The sequence below is a fragment of the Folsomia candida genome, unplaced genomic scaffold, assembly GCF_002217175.1.
Source record: "Folsomia candida strain VU population unplaced genomic scaffold, ASM221717v1 Fcan01_Sc011, whole genome shotgun sequence".
Classification (NCBI taxonomy): Eukaryota; Metazoa; Arthropoda; class Collembola; order Entomobryomorpha; family Isotomidae; genus Folsomia; species Folsomia candida.
The window spans coordinates 2,340,862-2,360,891 of record NW_019091203.1 but is presented as its reverse complement, the minus strand read 5'-3'; the positions used below and the strand labels follow the sequence as shown (position 1 = coordinate 2,360,891).

General features: G+C 36.7%; 2 protein-coding genes across 2 annotated transcripts; one reads left to right on the top strand and one right to left on the bottom strand.

The window, feature by feature from the left end:
* Positions 1 to 1,770: 1,770 nt before the first annotated feature.
* LOC110854817 (CRAL-TRIO domain-containing protein T23G5.2) lies at positions 1,771 to 4,165 on the top strand. The gene is made up of 6 exons (XM_022103252.2): positions 1,771 to 2,008; positions 2,084 to 2,162; positions 2,839 to 2,882; positions 2,970 to 3,084; positions 3,305 to 3,595; positions 3,816 to 4,165. Exons 1-6 carry the CDS (start codon positions 1,886 to 1,888, stop codon positions 4,010 to 4,012), a joined length of 849 nt encoding a protein of 282 aa, XP_021958944.1. The 5' UTR covers positions 1,771 to 1,885; the 3' UTR covers positions 4,013 to 4,165.
* A 5,490-nt stretch (positions 4,166 to 9,655) lies between these two features.
* LOC110855165 (vacuolar protein sorting-associated protein 4-like) lies at positions 9,656 to 17,360 on the bottom strand. The gene is made up of 4 exons (XM_022103586.1): positions 17,067 to 17,360; positions 11,844 to 11,905; positions 10,158 to 10,397; positions 9,656 to 9,998 (listed from the first exon to the last, which is right to left on the bottom strand). The coding sequence occupies exons 1-4, from the start codon at positions 17,358 to 17,360 to the stop codon at positions 9,656 to 9,658; spliced, it is 939 nt and encodes a 312-aa protein (XP_021959278.1).
* Positions 17,361 to 20,030: the final 2,670 nt, after the last annotated feature.

Here is a 20,030-nt window from a genome sequence, read left to right as displayed (position 1 = left end):
TTCGTCATACAGATATGTAACTTATGACTCATAAGTTTGCGTATGTAGTTATATATGAACTTACAAGGATTGACGTGAATTACCAAAGGTTTATTTTATCACAGTTATGTAAATTGTTTATTTACACAGTTCTCATAAGAGTACCTGAACCCGATCAGTAAAAGATTCCAAAATATTAAAAAACCAGTTCATGACAATTTCTATAAGAACTTGCATAATTGAAACGCTCTATGCAAAACTATTCTCACTGTTATCAAAGGTACCTATGTATGTAGATAATGTAGTACTGATCTCAATCATCTATCAAATTTACCAAACTCAACAAATTTATGTCGTCAGGAGATTTCGTAAATCTCGCAAACTTATACAATCGCCGTTCTTGATATTGTTTCCATGATTTTTTGTATTTTGTTGCTGGTGAAGGAGAGGATGAGTTTGTGAAACTCAACTAACTCAAGTACCTTCAGTTACCGACTAACAATGCGATGACGCCAGCGGTCTCGCTCCGATTTTGATGAAACCTCGATAATTATGTAGCCCTAGATAAATAATTGAACACATGTTTCGGAATTTTTCATAATGCTCAGTTTAAACAAAGTTATGATGGTATAAGTGGCCAAAAATTCGCATTTTCCTCGTGAAGTTTTTTGTTTTTGAGGGAGAAAAATGCGAATTTTTGGCCACTTATACCATCATAACTTTGTTTAAACTGAGCATTATGAAAAATCCCGAAACATGTGTTCAATTATTTACCTAAGCCTACATACATAATTATCGTGGTTTCATCAAAATCGGAGCGGGACCGCTGGCATCATCGCATTGTAAGTAAGTTTGAGAAAAAAAATCACATTGTTATGCAGTCGAAGTTTTGCGAAGATTAATTATTCTGTGGCACATGTATTTCTGTAAAAATTACCTTATCAGAGCCAGACGTTTACCCAGACATTTAATCTATTCTGATCACGTAAAAGTACCTGAATCTGACCAACAAAACATTTACATATGCAAATATTAACTGGTCAAACTTGAGCCGGTCTATGACACACTTAATAAAAAGTACAGCAGACATAAAAGTGTAAATATAAATATCTTTCCTCCTCAGTGTTTGTGAAAACCTCCAGAAAAACCGATACATGTCCGGAAGACTGCAAAAATATTGCAAATTAAGGTTTCTTGGGGTGGAGACGTGCTTTAACTTGAAATGTGCTGCGTATAATTTAAATATACATACACTTTAATTCTTTTGCATTTTGATTGCTTGGTGGACCTAGTATTCCGCAAAATATGAGCATAATTTAGGTTCTCACACTTAAAAAACTTGTATCAAATTGTTACTGTGTATATATACATACGTGGGTACACTTCGAAAAATTCGGTGCGGTTTGGCCACATACGCACTCAGCCGGATGTAAATTTACCCGGGTTTCCCACCATGCGAGGTGCCCATTCACATGTGTTCAACTTGACGGGAATCGTATTTAACAAGAAGCATTATCATTTAATAGTTACTGTAATAAAAAAGTTACCAGTCGGAAACAGATCACTACCAATATTGTAGGAAATTTGTCCCCATTCAACTTAGGAACCCTGGCTCCCATTTATCTTATGAAAAACTACACTTTCATGTCCTTGCTCTGAGACATTTAATCTTTTCAGATCTTTATTATAAAAGTACCTAAACCTGACCAACACAACATATGCATTTTAGCCACAGTTGAACCGGTTTATGTCATATTTTTTTCTTAAAAATGGCATAAAAGGGCATATAAAAGGAAGAGATCTCTATACTCGGATTATTAGATCTTCCAGTCGAGTATTTTCCATCACCTGGGATCCATAACCAACGTCGCCATTTAGATTTTAAATATTCCCTAGTTACGGCAAAATGGGTGGGGCGAAATTGTTTTTTACCGTCTGCACGTCAGTATTAATTGTTTCACTCGTCGGGAAAACTTTCTCCCTTGAAAACTTGAGTCTGACTAAAGCAGAGAAACAAAAATTGGACCAGGTAAGAATTTCATTTAAGAATTAGAGTAATTCATTTTTAAGAAAATGTTTAAAAATTACCCATTTCGAATTTCAGTTTAAAGACGCCGTTTCCAAAAGTAACTTTCCGGCTGAGTGGATGCAACAGGAATTGACTCTGGTTCGCTATCTGAGAGGTTAGGCCAATTCTAAAAGAGTAAATGAAACATGCTTTGCCGAGTCCGGGCCAGTTTTAATTGAACGACTAACAAAATATTTTGTTCCCCTATTTCGCTGCAAACCCCTACAATACAAAATCCTTCTTTATTTAGCATCAACTTGTTTAAGTGTTTGAAATTTATTTCTCAAATTTTCAAGATTTCAATCGAATTTTTTTATCTTAGAAAATGATTCCTAATTTGTCATTGTTTAAGGACGTGCAGAATTTAAATTCGATATGATAAGTTCTACCAGACTTATCGAAAAGGTAGTTGTACAGACACACAGACATGATTATATTTGGTATGCGGGCGAGGCTTAAATTTTCGCTTCTATACATAGTTTCCTTGATTAGGTGTACATATGTACATACATATTTATAATAATACTAGCGTATAAGCCCGCCTCCCGCCGGGCGACGGGCTTATTTGGTTTTCGTGAAAATTAAGTGGTACTATTCATAATTCAACAGACATATTTTAGTATTGTATCTATGTATATTATTAACTTGAAATTTCGGTTGGGAACGGAAGTGAAACTTTCCCCACTTTGTCTTCCGTCACGGAAAATTACTTTCACTTCCGTTGCAGACAAACATTTCCAGCTTATAATATAGAAGATTAGTTACAAATGCAAATCCCATTTATATTTCAGCTCGAGAATGGGACGTTCGGCGAGCCAAGAGTATGCTGCTAGAGGTACGTACTTACATACCTAATTATACACATGGCCAGTGCGAAATTGGCTTACGCTGAATCTGTAAATTCGCAAATGCGTTTCTGAAGACGGTCACCTGGTGGGAGGAGAATAACATGAAAGATATTCACAACGAGGACTGGGCAAGTATTGAGAAAGACTATCCCCTCCACACGGATGGCGTCGATAAGCTGGGACAACCAGGTGAGCAAAATTTTTAGCTTTTTCACAAAAAAATGTTGTCCATGGTGCTAATTATTGCCAACATGAAGTGTAAACCATACTACTAATTTTCAAATTTTTACTACCTAAATTAGTAATGGGAAACAATTTTTTGAAATATTTGATTGAATGAATTTTTTTTTAAAGAAAAGATTTTTTGCACCCTAAATTAAAATGTTCACACCCACGATTTGATTTTTAGTAATCGTCCTTACTTTTTCGGAGTGGGATCTCCGTCAGGCAGCAGTACAGGGCGGGATGAACCGAGTAATCCGCTGGTTCATTAAAGGCTTTGATGACGTTCACCTGAAATCTTTCGAATATCACAAACTCGGCAAGACGAACGGAACCCAGTGGAACGTTATCAGCAATATGGACAAGCTCTCTCGCCAGCAGCACCTCTGCATCCAATGTCTCCGATTTTACACCGAACTCGCTCTTACATTTGAGTCTCGCTACCCTGGAGCGATTGACAAGATTTACGTTGTGAATGGTGAGTCAGTTATTACCGGAGGTCACTAAGAATATGTTAGTTGGACTACCCTTAACAAATTCATGGCCACAATGGTAATAACTATCCCGAATACGAAATTGTTATTACGCTGCATCACTTATCAATACCGAGTCATGATATGGCTCGGTATTATTTGAATACTGAATTTTTAGGAGTGTACATGCATAGTTCCATAATGTCTTGTTAAAAAAAATTTCAGCCCCTTCAATATTCCAAGTCATTCTCGGCCTGGTAAATCCCATTCTGTCGAAAAGTACTCTGAATGCTATGCAAGTGCTCGGAACGAACAAGGAGGAATGGGGCCGATCCATCTACTCTCATTTTTCAAAAGATCAACTTCCAGAAAGCTTGGGAGGGACTAGAAGCTATTCAACGGCGTGGAACGAAATATCATGAACTTTGTTTATTTACGTATCAAAGCGTATAAAATAACAGTTTCATTACTAATTTACAAATATGTTGAAATAAATTAGGCATATAAATTGTTTACGAAATGAGGTAAAAATTTAGAAACAGAGCAATAAAATAAATCAGATATTTAATTAATTAGTTATCGTATGATGTGCACTAAACTTTTAATAACTTTGTGATACGATTGTTATCTCGGGTGGTACTATGAAATTCTCCCGCGTGGAAATATATACTTCTAAATCCAGCGTAGGATTTGGCTCATTTAGTAAAAGTTAGGGTTTGCATTAAATTTATAGCTCGGTATTCGCGTTTTAACGCATCGTCAGCAAAGTGTTACTTCATTTTTCCGGTCGACATCTCCTCCATGTTTAAAAAAGTTCTACACAATCATGTAGTAAAGGTTTTGCATTTTATATAGTTTCAATAATTTGGCAATACTATTGTTACCGACGGATGTACTATGCAATTCTACCGATTGGTAACACTGAGGTAATAAATCGTCGAGTGGCTGAGCTTAATCGGCTATGACACTGCTCTCCAGAAAGTATTTTGACCAGGTAATATTTGCATAAAATTTAGTTGCTTATTTGTTGAATCCGTACATAATTAATTAATATATTTTTTGTAATTGGTCGGTCAACTGCAACCAATCGGGAGTCTATAACTCACGAATGTGGTCACTGGTTGCATTTCAAAAAATCTCGATAGTACAACAGAATCTCTCCAAATAAGTAAATATGTGGCAAACTTGTTTTAACGGTATGTAAGGATAAATCAAGAACCCCTGATATTTTGACCAATCTAAATGAAAGTTAATTATTTTAAACTTTAATTAATTTCAGTCAGTGTCCTATGTCGTGACTGGAAACTAATCACAACTTCAATTGCTGGTGCAATTCTACAATGGCGAGGAACAAAGGTTTTACATATATAAATACATATAAAATATTCATTGTCTGTGAAATTATTTGAATAAAACAATAAATTGTGAAAAATGTGACATTTTTGTATGAAGTACCGAAATTATTTTTATTTATCAATCACCAGACAGTGAATAGACGAGCTAATTATGGTGGTGGCATATCACCACGCGGTGATAAAAAATGTACATCCTTCTACCACTACGATGGTGATGGCACTTTCTATCACAGCGTGGTGGTTGGTGACCACCATTGCGGTAGAGTCACATATAGTCACCGCTCGGTGATAATCCGGTGGTAAAATTTCTTAGAGTGCATGAATATATATAAATTTCGTAAAATTGGTGTATAATTGTCTATAACAAATATGGAAGTAAACCATAAGCATTTAATCAATATTAAAGTTAATAAAAATGCAAATATTAATTAACCGTTGTGACGTTAGAAGTATATAGCTCGCCATGTAATAGCGGTATCGATTTAACTTTGCACCAAAGGTGCCCAATAAGCGCACAAAATACAAATGTATAAAATTTATATAATTTTGCACCAATGGTGCAGGAGCATTAGAAAGAATCTATATTATAAGCTGGAAATGTTTGTCTGCAACGGAAGTGAAAGTTATTTTTGTGCGACAGAAGTAAAAATGGACACAATTTCACTTCCCTCGCCAACAGACATTTACAGCTAATATATAATAAAAATAATTCGCTGGAAGTATGAACAATCCGACTTAATTTTCACCAAAATCTAATAAGCTCTCGCCCGGCGGGAGACGGGCTTATACTCTAGTAGGTATATAAAATCATGCAAATACATCAAAAAATTGCATGGATTCATGGTCTTGCTAGTTTACTGTGATATGTAAATATTTGCAGACTACAAATTATATACATAATTCACAAATACCTTACAGTTCACAAACACTGAAATTTTATCTTATTGATTGTCAAGGGTTTGTTTTACGTAATTTGTTTAGTCTCAACCAAAGTACCTGAACCTGACCAATTCAACAATCTTGTTACGTAAATAAGTTTATATAACTTAATGAGTTCATGACACATTCTATAAAAAATGCAACCTAAGGATTTAAATGAGAGATATGTACATACATATGTAGCTTGTAAAGATACAAATGTATGTATTTGTGTACACTTGTGAAAAACTTTTTAAAAATCGGACCAGGCAAATTATTTACAAGAATATGGCAGGAAAAGCTTATACATAAATTAAAATTATCCTAGTGTATTTAGCCAGTGTAAAAGTTTATATTGTTGTAGCCTGGAAATGTAAGGTACATACATAAATATGTTGTTTATACAAGTATGAATTACGTTGCATTTACATTTACGTATATGTATACAAAGGTATTGATTTGTGTATTTTATCTGCATACCTTTAGATGCTTAATTAATTATCTGGCTTTTTCGTAAAGCACCTACGGTCTGTATTTAGCGTATATATATGTATATCTTTGGATGTTCGTCAAATACTTCTCATAGTTCCGTATTAAGCAATCTATGCAAAGTCCAAAGTGAACTCTACAAATTGTCAAATTAAGGCTAGTCTGAATCTATGTAAATACGATTATTAATTACGTAACGTAACATAAAATTCAGAGGGAATTCAATTTTCAAAAGGGTGACGTTATTTTTTAGAGGGTCAATCATCTATTCTTTCACATATGCAGATAGGAATTTGAGTATATGTGTGTAAATACTAGACATTTACACCAAGACCCTATTAATCTGTACGAATTCTAATAAAAGTACCTGAACCTGATCAGCACAGCATATACATAAATATAATTATATATACAGTCAGGAGCAAAACGATAGGCGATATGGTTTTTCTCGCCTAATTGTCACACCAGTGTACCAAATGATTTGAAACTTCACACAAATATGTGTAATAGCATTACTTGCTTATAACATACGCATGACATACCGGCTTCATCGGGAAAATTATTTAGCTGGAAAAACCTGAAAAATAGGTGGTGCAAAACGATAGGCGATCGTCGATATTTTAAAATTAAAAATCTGTATTTATTTTGCTCAGCAATATTTGATGTTTCCAGTGACTTTAACTTGTTCGAGGGTCCTCAGGCTTTGAAATAAATTCATTAACTGGGGGGTACAAGGGACCCACGAGCTATGGAAGCGCCTTATTCCCCACTTTTGCCCACGTGTTAAAAATTGCATGTTAAAGCTAAGTGACGCTATCGTACTCCTTTGAAATGTGGTACGCATCGCATATTGATATACCCCAATGGTTTTTGACCGGATTTCAGACGGGAATATTGCCTGGTCAATCCAGAAGACGGATTTTTCTTTGGAAAATGTAAGTTTTTGTAAGGCTCGACGTACGAAATAGTGTATTACCTAGCTGACAAATTTAATTTCGCCCTATAATTTGGACTACCGTCTTCCCTAGAAGTATTAGGACTAGATTGGCACATTAATAAGGAGCCACTGTGCTTTTCATACCCAGAATATTGCCCTTACCCTTAAATCATTCGCTACCCAAATCGTGACCCATCCACCAACGTCCTCCCGGTACAGATATCTTACCAGTTGCGCTGGAATAGTCCAACCTGTATGCTATCTGGACGGTACGAAGGTTTCCACACCAACTGGTACGATATCTACACTGGGAGCTCGGTGCTGGACGGGTCATGATTTGGACAGCGATAGATTTAAGGGTAAGGGCGATATTCTGGGTATGAAAAGCACAGTGGCTCCTTATTAATGTGTCAATCTAGTCCTAATACTTCCAGGGAAGGCGGTAGTCCAAATTATAGGGCGAAATTAAATTTGTCAGCAAGGTAATACACGATTTCGTACGTCGAGCCTTACAAAAACTTACATTTTCCAAAGAAAAATCCGTCTTCTGGATTGACCAGGCAATATTCCCGTCTGAAATCCGGTCAAAAACCATTGGGGCATATCAATGTGCGATGCGTACCACATTTCAAAGCAGTGCGATAGGGTCACTTAGCTTTAACTTGCAATTTTTAACACGTGGGCAAAAGTGGGGAATAAGGCGCTTCCATAGCTCGTGGGTCCCTTGTACCCCCCTGTTAATGAATTTATCTCAAAGCCTGAGGACCCTCGAACAAGTTAAAGTCACTGGAAACATCAAATATTGCTGAGCAAAATAAATACAGATTTTTAGTTTTAAAATATCGACGATCGCCTATCGTTTTGCACCACCTATTTTTCATGTTTTTCCAGCTAAGTAATTTTCCCGATGAAGCTGGTATGTCATGCGTATGTTATAAGCAAGTAATGCTATTACACATATTTGTGTGAAGTTTCAAATCATTTGGTACACTGGTGTGACAATTAGGCGAGAAAAACCATATCGCCTATCGTTTTGCTCCTGACTGTATGTGCATAGTGAGCTTGAGCCAGCTTAAATAAGACACATTTTATGTAGGTAAAGTGCAGCAGAAAGATCATTCGTAAAGTCACTGTCTGTCCTCCATCTTGGTGTAAATCTGCAGAAAAAATACCTCATAAACTTATCGCTGCATAGCAGCCAAACGCTTGCTAATTACGATTTCTTAGGGTGCAGAAATCTTCACATTTGCAAATTGGAGATGCATGTAAGACGCATAATTTACATTGTTGTTTAACTTGCGTTACATTTTGATTACGTCACACTCTTAATAAAATGGTATTAATCCATTACTGAGCGGAGTACATACTTATGTATGAATACACGTGGAGTACATACCACAAAGATTTTTCACTGTGTATGTACATGAAACTTAGGAACCCTGGCTGTAATTTGTCTTTATGGAAAATTACTACCAAAATTTGTACTTGTTTTGACACATCTAATCTTTTAAGATCTTTGTTATAAAAGTACCTAAACCTGACCCAACACAACATGCCAACGATCTAATTAGAATTGAACCGGTTTATATTTTTTATAAAAATGCAAGGATGTATAAAAGCAATGGATTTTCCCCTTCGACGGATTATTGAGTTTTACAGTCGGATATTTTCCAGCGCCAGGAATCCAAGCAAACAGCCTAGTTTAGATTTTGAACATATTTACACACTTAAAAATAGTGTGGTACAAAAATGTGTGGTCCGAAGTTATGGTTTACCGTCTGCTCGACAGTATCAATTGCTTTCCTCGTAGGGAAGGCTTTCTCCCTTGAAAACTTGAGTCTGACTCAAGCGGAGAAAAATAAATTGGACCAGGTACGAATTCCACTCCAGAATTATCCGTAATCCGTTTTAAAAATGTTACCGAATTTGACAGGAATTTTAGTTGAAAGAAGCTGTTTCCAAAATTAAGTTTCCCGTGGAGTGGATGCAGCAGGAATTAACTTTCGTTCGGTATTTAAGAGGTTAAGCTAACTCTAAGAACGTTAATGACTACGGTAATCACTACGGCTTTTGAGACTCAGAAGGACTTCTAGTACTGGACGTCGTGGCTCCAAAAACCGCCAACCCTGGTGCGTATTCCACCACAATTTTGAATTTTTAACCCAAGCCATTGTAGAGAAAATACTAGAACAAAAATCGGCATTTATAAAACCACCCCCACCCCCTTCCCCATCCACCCCCACCCCCATCCATTTTTTTACATCGAATGAGGTGGTTCGAGGGGCTAGTGTCCAAGAACTACGGGACGGGGGGGGGAGGTCAAGGAGCACCTTATATGTTTCTTAAAAATTGGTTTTCAATATTAATTACCCTTCCGTTAGAGAGGCAAGTTTTTTAAAGTCTGCTAGAACCAAGGTGTGCAATGTATCCTCCAAGTAGTATTTAATGAGATTCTCTCTTGTGTCCGCATCCGGCAGTGTGATATGTATTTTCTTCTCCAATCTCCGCAGTAGAGCTTTGTCTAGCTTTGATGGACAATTAGTTGCCCCTATAACAACCACGCAGGAGCGATCAGATACGACATTCATTTCCTGCAACAACTCAGTGAGGGTCCCGTCACTTGCTCTGCTCTCTGATCCATGCCGGGCGCCTCCCACACTGTCAATCTCATCAATGAAGATGATACTGAGAGGATGTTCTCTGGCCTTGCTGAAAATATTCTTAATAAAATTTTCAGACCGGCCATACCACTCCGATTTTATATCGGATCCCCGAATGTTGAAAAACTGTGCCCCAGACAGTGAAGCAGCCTTTTCCACTAGTAAAGTCTTCCCCACGCCTGGAACTCCAAATAGTTATATTCCTCTGTAGGGTTTTCGAATTCTTGATTCAAACAGCCATGGATGCTTCAGTGGCCAGACAACTGCTTGTTCTAATTCCTTCTTTGCTGCTAAATTTCCGATGCAGTTTTCCCAAGACAAGGGTTTCTCCACTTCTTTTCCTGTAGAAGTTCCTCCTTCGTCGTATTCTTGATCATTTGCGCAGGAAATATTGGAGGCCTGATCGCTGCAATTGGTGATTGGCGACGTACACGAACCGGAAGGTGTACTATTACCAAGCAGAATTACGCCATCCAGGCCCTAAACTGAGGGTGGGCAAGCAGGGCAATTGCCCGGGGCGCCAAGTGGTCAGGGGGCGCCGGCAGGCGCCCACACAAGCACTAGATATAATGGGTTATTTCGGATTATGCAAACACAAATTTTGAAAGGAAAGTTAGTGCAGAATTTGTTGAAATTATTTTTAAATTGCAAGTTGTTCGAGGACGCAAAAGCTCCTGATAAGTTACAAAGTTTGATTTCTTCATTGTGGAGAAGTACAATGAATGGGATTGTCTATGGTCTCTAATAACCCCATAGCCATTTCAATCAAATTCTCGATTTTAAATATACACTGTGGCCTTTGAACTGGTAATTGTTGCGTCCCAGAGCAGGTATAATATTTTTGATATGTGACTGAAGCCTTTCACAGTGTGGAACGCTTTGGGGGCAATTTGAGGGCCTATTCAAAATTTCGAAATTTAGCAAGCAGACACACGTTGGAGTTATAATCAAACTTTCCTAAATGTTTTGAGTGTTTGTAATTTGCGCAATTATTTGCCAACTTGTGCACAGAGGTCGACGCCGTACATACACACCGCCGGTACTAAATATTTTAGGCGCCGACCCTTCTAGGTACAATTCTCGTTACGCCGCCGATTCTAATTCGGGCTGAACATTTAGATTTTGGTCTAATTGAAATTTAAAAAAATTCAACGTTTAAAAATATTTTCAGCCCCAAAGTAGACGTTGCATTTGACAATCTCTTACTTATGTATGAACTATGAATATGTATGCATGGATACGATCAAAATATGTAGACATGAAAAATGTTTCTCCGATTTTGACCTGGATGGATTTTAAATTGTTGTTTTTGAAAATAAGCATTTTGGCGTTACCTTAATTGCGCCTCTATGTACCTTTGAAGAAATTGATATATACTTTTTTGATCGCGACTTTTCACCTAAGGCGCCGTCCATAAATTACGTAACGCTGGCTGGCATGAGCAGGATATGGAAAAAATCTTATCTTGCCCATGCTAGCCAGCCTTACGTAATTTATGGACGGCGCCTAAATGATTGTACCGGAAACTTGAAACTTTGGAATTATGTATTTTCAACCTTTAAAACTTTCTGATTGAAATATTTTTTAACTGTGCCAAGACATTTGCAGCTTTACAGCAAAGATGAGTTGAAATTTGATTTAACGTTTTTGTCACGGATTTATGCAAAAAATAGAATACCGTAAGACCTCTATTTATAGCCGGGGCTAAAATCTAAAACTGAGGGTCACGTACCCGGCTAAAATTAGAGACCGGCTATAATTAGAGACCCGGCTAAATTTTATTGCTCCAAAAATTTTAGATGTTACAAAATCAAATATAATTCATGTTGACTCAATTCGAGTTTTCTAATTTTAGCAAGATAAGCCATAAGTAACCCATTCTCTTTTAATCTACATCTTGAAACGAAGTTTATCAGGTTTTTTAAATTTTCTGTCATGATTAAATCCATTATTAACCTGAAATTAATACGAAAAAATTAGTAGTTCAACTTATTCGTTGATTGGCATAATGTGCAACATTTTTCTTTAATGGACTACGAACAGGGACACAGCGGACAAGACAGGTCATAATTAGAGACCCGGCCATAATTGGTGACCCCGCTATAATTAGAGACCCGGCTAAAATTTGGAAATCTTGGTCTCTAGACCCGGCTATATTTGGAGACCGGCTATAATTAGAAGAGGGCTATAAATAGAGGTTTTACGGTATATTAAAAGGAGTACAAACTACTCAATATATGTTTTAATTTTCACTTCAAAAGTGCTGTCCATGTTTGATGCTTGACGTAGTCGCTGATCACTGTGAGCTTATCATAGTTTCCTACCTTTTTAGCCGGAGACACGGACAAGTACACAAGTTGATTCAAGCCCCCAGCCGATAGTGACATCGACGTCGACCTCTGTATGGGCAACTAGCTATAGGTTCTATTATAATATTAACTGACTGTAGTTAGGAAGGACGAAAATTCGCGAGCAGCTGGGGGCGCCAGCAAAGTTTGCCCACCCTTGGATATGGACCAGTTTAGGCACTGACGCCATCCTATAATTAAGTTTTTATTTAGCAGTGATAAATATCTTAAGAGATGGGAGGTATAGAACCATATTGTATAGAAATATATCTTAATTTACCTCGGATGTGTCAGAAGCACTTGCATTGGTCATTTTCTCATGGATAAGTTCGCGCACATGATTAAGTAGCACCGATATGCACTTCTCATACATTTCGAGTGCTACAGCAGGCTCATCTTTTGCTAATTGTCTGGCTTCTTCTATTATCGAAGATGCAGATGCCGAGGGTAATAAATAATCATATTTACATGCAAAGCCATATCTCAAAATGCATGAATTAGTTTTGAAATACATAAATAAACATGCAGCACTTTGCATATTTATCTATACATATATACTGTTGGTACTTAAGTGAATATTAATTTTTTGCAAAAAATAAAAAAGGGCATTGCCGTAAGAATTCATGCATTGAACCACAAAGTTATAACATATTGAACCTTACCTCAATTTCTTTCCAATCTTCTTCAGATGTAGAATCCATGTTTACTTTGTTGGTGATGCTGACTTTAATTCAATTTTTATTCGCACAAATAAATATGTTTACTTAAACTTTAATCACGAGTGAAAATACTCTGTTTCGAAAGACGACTAAATCTACCCGATCTAGACTCTGACTCGTAAATACACGAAAACTTGTCTCAAGGAAAAGTCAGATTCACTCCCAGAACTATTTATTGACCACGCAAAATTAATCAGTTTCACAAAGTCTGATTTTTCTGACAATCTCTCACACTTCACAATTAATTCCTGATTCATCCAAAACGCTATTGAGTTTCTAGTCTATCATTTTACATACAACGCCATAGAAATGTCTGCCAATTATTTTACAATTAAAATTATCTATGTGTACATACGCCATAATTTAACACTCTGTGTAAGTAATAATTCGTAGTAGACTTTCTCGATGAAATTCAAGGCAATTGTCTATACCCACGATTAATCTGTGTCATATTTTTGTGACTTCATTTTGCAATACTTGTGCTTGGAACCTAATGTGTTACATAAGATAGGATATACTTCATATGCATTATCTGCAACGGAATGCATGCCACTTTGACTTATTGAAATTATGAATAAGAACAAAATATATTTACATTTAACTAGATGTGCAAACTTTTCATTAATGTTGGACTAGAACTACGTGGAGTAGAATGCATATGAAATTTTTGCATGCAAGAATAATTTGTGGCAGGCCAATAATTTTGCTCCGTAAGTGTAATGTATACAACAACAAATGAATGTAGCACATATGGATACAAGTCTGTGTCCGGTCGTTTTACAATTCGTTTCGATTATATTTATAATTGAAGCATTAGTGCATATTTAGGGGTACATTTCATGCATTTAATAAATTTTAGTTCAGGCAGGCCCCGAAATTGGGGAGGGCAACCGGGGCAATTGCCCAGGGCGCCAAATTCTGATGGCGCCGAAAGGCGCCCTCGGAATTTCAGTAGGTTTCTTGTTGTTCACAAATTTATCAAAAAATATAAAACGCAATTTGCGAGCAATGACGTTGCTACACAACAGTAAACAAACCATAGAGATACTCAAATATGGCAAACATCGAATTGGGATGGTCGCTGAGCCTCAGGAACAGTGTTTCTGCTGTTAAATAACATCGGCACGAAAATAGTGCACGAAAATGTTTTTAAACGTTTAATAACACCCGCTAAAAATACGAAAAACAGCATGAAAATGCACGAAAATAATTTGCATACAAATAATATTGGAACAATACAATTTTTTCTAAATGTTCGATTAATTGAGGAATCGACATGCTATTTAAGATATTTTACTCATCATATTAGTGTGTTAGTGTAAAAATAATAAAATATTTTGCATTTTTCAATACGAAAAATGAATGAAAGTTTTGAAAACGAAAATGAATGAACATGACGATTTTTATGAACGGCTTAATACGTAGTATTGTATAACAAAACAAATAATACTTGTAGTTTGTTTGAAATTTTCTTGCCGAATAATAATTCCATGTTATTCGATATGTGTACAAATTCCAATTTGACAAGGTAGGAAAATATAAAATTTCTTAAAAATATGAAATTCCTAGCATAAGTTGTATTTCATGCATTATTATGCATTTTTATGCATTTTCGTGCATTTTTGTGCGTTTTTATGCATTTTTATGCATTTTTGTGCACTATGCATCCATAAAAATAATTTCGTGCGCACAACAAGAAACACTACCAACTTAAAGTTGAACTTTAGATTAGTTTAGGCTAGTTTTAAGGTTAGTTTTTAAAGTTCAACCAACTTACAGAACGCAAATAGTTGAAGGACAGGGCGCTGAATGCCGATCTGGGACCAAGATGTATTGTTCATTTTTTTAATTTTTGTTTCTTCTTAATTTTAAAGATAATTATGGCATAAAAATAACTCAGTATGCTAGAATTGAAAAAATACCTTCAATAACTTTCGTGGATCAATACTTAAAATTTCGCCATGTCAACCTTAAGGGGTCATTATCTCAAAACCGGCTGATGTCTGAAGACAATCAATTTAAGAAATGATGGTACTTGCATTATGTTGCTAAAATATCCAGCATTATTGCAACCAGCTCCAAAAAAATCCGACATCGTAAAAATTTTTACTCTCAATTGTTTCGTGTATAGCTTTGAGCTCGAGTAATTTTTTTAAATGTAATTTTATAGGTAAGTCTATCATACTAAGTTATTTTTTTATCATCTTCAAAATTAAAAAATAAAAGCCCTCGGCCCCATATGGGTATCCTGCGCCCTGTCGTTCAGTGCAGTCCCTGGACGGTTAAAATTTTACGTTAATGTCTCAGGTTGAGAATCCTTATATCTTTTAAATACACCAAATTGAAGAAATATAAGATTTTACCAAATGTGATCCCTAGGTAACATGTTTTTGGGTATTTTCTAATAAAAATTCTCAAGCCGTTAATTCGAATCGAACGTTTGTGCGATTAAAATATCGAAAACATGTTAGCGCAGAATATTAATCTAAATATGTATTGTATCAGTAAATTTAAATTTGAAAACTTGTCAGTTTTAAACCATTTATATCAATGATATTGCCCCAAATTTAGAAATTATAAACATGCGTTTTCCAACTCAATAGCAGTTCTAGACAAGTAAATAAAAGAATATGTGTCAAAATTCGAAACGTGACACTATACCAGAATGTATTCGGATCGATGTTTTCAAAAATCCAATCCGATCCAATCCGCCTTGGTCGGATCCTAAAAAATCCTACCCAATCCGAGCCTGTCGGATTCGGATTGGATTAATCCGATTAAATCCGATATCCTACTGCTCTCTATAGTGTAGTCAGATTGATGTTTTTTGAAATCCAATCCGATCCGATCCGACTTGGTCGGGTTATAAAAAAATCCAATCGGATCCGATCCGACTTTATTGGGTCAGAAAAAAATCCAATCCGATCCGACCCTGTCGGATTCGGATTGGATTGGATTAATCCGGTTAAGTCGGATATCCGACTATTCTCTGCACTAGACTAAAACAAACAAACTTGACCGGAAAAGCAATTACTGCTAGCTCCCCAAAAAGGCACCCCCGTTTTTATAATTATAGCAATGTACAAATCGTTTTAAAAAACTAACTCTGCATTAGCGTGGAAAACTTAAATCGCTTTAAAGAAGTGTTGGCGAAAAATGCATTCGAAGTAGATACCACGCGACAAATTCCACCATAGGGGCGCCGACGCGATCTTGCCCCGGGAGCAAATTTCCAAGATCGGGCGCTGAGTACAGGATATAATTGCATTTGAATTGAGAAGTAGAAACAGTACTATTCGTAATCGCTGAAGATACAGGCTAGTTATTCAAGCTACAAGCTTTTTTCATGAAATTCTGAAAACCGTGGAAGGAATAAAGTTAACGCAAGTCTTGGTTGATAGTGGTCTTATCCATAGAACTGAAAATGAGTGAAAATATATTTGCGTTTTCAAAAAAAACCTCGTCTGCGAGAAATAGAGTGGTCGCCCCGGGAAGTGTTGATGTGGAATTTTTCCATAAAAATGGTCAAAAAATGTATCCAAAAATACCAAAATTTGGAATAATATTCGGAATATATCTGTGGTGAGGTATCCGCAAACATAAACTGCTTAGGTTCATTGTCCATCCCATATTTAACGTTTTTCATCACGCCCGCCATTACGGCTTTTTCGGAAGACTTTGGAACTTCATTGATAATTTTCTGCCATTGTAACCAAAAGTTTCTTGATTTGTCGGCTGTTCTCAAAGCTGGGAGTATTACTTCTTACACATAGCCCACATTTTTTTATTGAGCGAAGATGAGGGATGTTTGTGGGGTTTCCATTTTTCGACGCCAAACTGATTTTTTTTCGATTTCTTCCTTCATAGTTGTTGGATTGTGGATTAGGCCAAGGTCGGTCCAAAAAATTACATTTTATATTTTTTGATACTCATGATGAAAGAAATCAGACGGTCCATCACACATTTCAGAAAACAAACTTGTGCGTCCCCACAACCCTTCTGAAATGATGGGTCCGAAACATGCCCAAATTTACGGAACGCCAGCCAAACCTGAGATTTTTTGAGAAATTTGGAAAAACATTTTAATTTCTCTTCGGTTCTCAGTTGAGAGATACATTTGCCATTCTTCCCGGAGTTTCTGTCACGTTTTTCAAAGGCGTAGGACTCGTCGGGAATGGGCAACTTTTTTGGTGGACTTTTGTTGTAAGGCTTGGGAGGGCTTGCGTTCACCATTTTTTCTTGACCATCCGTATGCTTTGCTGCAGATTTCTTTGAATACGCTTTGACCCACAACTCATGAGCCTTCACATGATGCGCATAGTCTGGATTAATCTTCGACTTCATGGTCGCATTAGGCACAAACGTGGAGCGGTACTTTCCAAAAACAAATTTAATCGTTTTTCATGTTCAAGGGGTCAATATGATGGTTTTTTCTTGTGGTACGTATTTGAAGTTGATATTTTCGGATTCGCCATACTTTTTTATGTATGTCCTGATTTTTGCACGGCCACACCTCTCTCCGGTGAAAGTTAGTCAAGCCTTCTTCGAGTCTTTGTCGCTCAGATTTCGGTACTTATAAAAAACTCCGTTCCCGACTTTCTCGCTTTGAAGTATCGTACCAAATTTGTTTTTCAAGGAAATCTTATGAAATTTTGGGGGTACGGGGTTGAGTATATTTGCAATATTATAGGAAAAGGTCGAGGAAGAAAGCTCCATATCTCCTACATGGTCAGATAGGGTCCATCGAAGTAGTCAGAAGCAGTCGTCAAAAACTCTTGAACCAGGGGGGAGCCAGAGAAAACACAACATCTCTAAAAATTTATCCCAAAGCCTTCAAAATATTTCGCGTAAATCTGGAAATGCAAGACATCAAAAACTTGCAGAGAATGAAGGAGAGAAAAATCAGAAGAAGGAAAAACTTGGACGAACGAAATCACTCTTCACAATTCATGAGGATTCAAAATATAAGGGAAAATCCAGTACTAGTTCGATGAACCCAAGAACTAAATCAGCAAAAAATATATCACAACTTAATGAGAAATCCGAAAGTCTTAAGTCAAACACTCGATTTACTAGGGACATAGGAAGTAGCGATGCACAATCACACTCAAGTATTGAGACACATACGAAAGGTTCCACTTCCGATCGTTCTTCTGATCAGATAAATCAATTAAAGAAGATAGTTCTCCTTCTGGATCTGGGTCTGACGAACACGTTGTCAATCCGCCCACTGCTTTCCAAGCCAAGTCAAAGTTATATTGTACAACTACCAAGGATGCAACATTGTTCAGAAAAATACTTGAAAAAGTTAACAAATCCAAAGTTTCAACTGTGGCAGCCCCCAATCCTGCAAATGAAGAGGTAAATAATTCAGATATTAACAATTAGATGTTAGTAGAATTTCCAAATTTAATTTTAGGGTTATGGGGCGAAATTTACAAATTGAAATTATTAAAATCATTGTTGGCAACTGTATTTGCTACACAAATGATCAAGAGTTGACCCAAATATGCAGAAATAAAATCGCCAAGAAATTGAATTTATATGCGTCAGAAGAAAAAATTAGGATCTTTGGTTTTAGATTTTTCTCGAAATTGTGATTAGATGCAGCTACAAATCGGGTTTACCTTTTCTCTAGGTGTACGTGTACCAGGTCGATAAAACTGGGGCGATGTATTGGCGTGCCGATGGAAAGAGTTGGAAGAGTATCCGTTCCAAAAATGTAGGCAAGTTAAAGCTTCGGCTATTCCAACTTCTTTCCAATGGATCCAGTGTTCAGTTTTTCAGAAGTGAATATACAGTCGATGAGAATCCTGGCTATGTCCTTGGATTTTACAATGGCGACTTTAGGTACAAGTCTGTGCCAGCAGCACATGGGAATACAAACGCCCTGGATGTTATGCAGGTGACAGGGCAAGGCGATTACTTCATGGAGATTCTAGTCCAGGCAAGACTCCAGTGAAGGCGTTTATAAGTAAAGGTAATGTAGTTAATCACTTTCTCTCCTGAGTCACGCACATTTTCATTATTGCTAAATTTTTAGACCCGGAAACCCCTCAGTCACAAGGCAAGGGAAAGGATGTACAGGATGACGATGACGATTATGAGGATGTAGATGATGGTAGTTACAAATGAAATTTTGCACGAGGTTTTGTTTACTTTTAAATTATATTTGTTTTGATATCTTGTAATAGATCGAACTGGATTTCCATTTGTTACATCACATAAAAGTGTTAAGAAAAATCTTTCAGAGACGCTGCAGTCGACAACCATGAAACCAACCGCTGTATACAGGTGTACTTTGCAGATATGATAATACCTTTTAAAAAATCTGTAACGTCCATATGACTTATCACTTTGCAGACAAGCGACAATGGCAACTTTTGACGACATAAGTCCATCCTCACAACCCAGGAACATTCGACAAGTCTACAACATTGCATCAGAGATCAAAAGAAAAACGTCAGTTAGGGATGACATGTACGAATTATTTTGCATGACACGAGAATACGAGAAATTTGTTTTAAATTTTCAACTCGCAAGCAAAGTAAACGTAGTTGTGGCGCATCCCGCTATGGTGGCTCACACCAATGACCTGTTAGAAATTTTTTCAACAAAAAACGAGTATGTTGTATTTCACTACGACACAACTTATGGAGTGGGTGGATTCTACTTAAGTTTAATGTCAATGAGATATCCATTATTAGAAGGGAACCCAATAATAGTTATTGGATCATGCATGCATGAAGCTTCTGACACGTCCAGTCACAGCCAAATGTTTCAATCTTTATGTCAAGAACTGCCGTTATTAAATTCTGATACGACAATTATTAGAACTGATCGTGAGGCTGCAATATCCGGGGCAATAAGGCTAAACCCTCCTGATGCACAGAGTAGATATTGCTGGAACCACTTAAGAGATGTAAGTACCTTCATTATGTATTCACATCTATACCAGAAGTAATTTTTAATACAAATTACTTACAAGCTATTTATTATCATGGGTTTTTAATT

Bases quoted from the DNA above. Each gene is read 5' to 3' on its own strand.
- LOC110854817 (XM_022103252.2), top strand. From the start codon at position 1,886: ATGGGTGGGGCGAAATTGTTTTTTACCGTCTGCACGTCAGTATTAATT. The intron at 2,009-2,083 runs GTAAGAATTTCA...TTCGAATTTCAG, and splicing joins AGAAACAAAAATTGGACCAG to TTTAAAGACGCCGTTTCCAA. The intron at 2,883-2,969 runs GTACGTACTTAC...GCGTTTCTGAAG, and splicing joins CCAAGAGTATGCTGCTAGAG to ACGGTCACCTGGTGGGAGGA.
- LOC110855165 (XM_022103586.1), bottom strand. From the start codon at position 17,360: ATGAAGTCGAAGATTAATCCAGACTATGCGCATCATGTGAAGGCTCAT. The intron at 10,398-11,843 runs GTAGATTAAAAG...GCTTGGTAATAG, and splicing joins GATAAACTTCGTTTCAAGAT to TACACCTTCCGGTTCGTGTA. The intron at 9,999-10,157 runs CAGAGGAATATA...GAATATTTTCAG, and splicing joins TCAAGAATTCGAAAACCCTA to CAAGGCCAGAGAACATCCTC.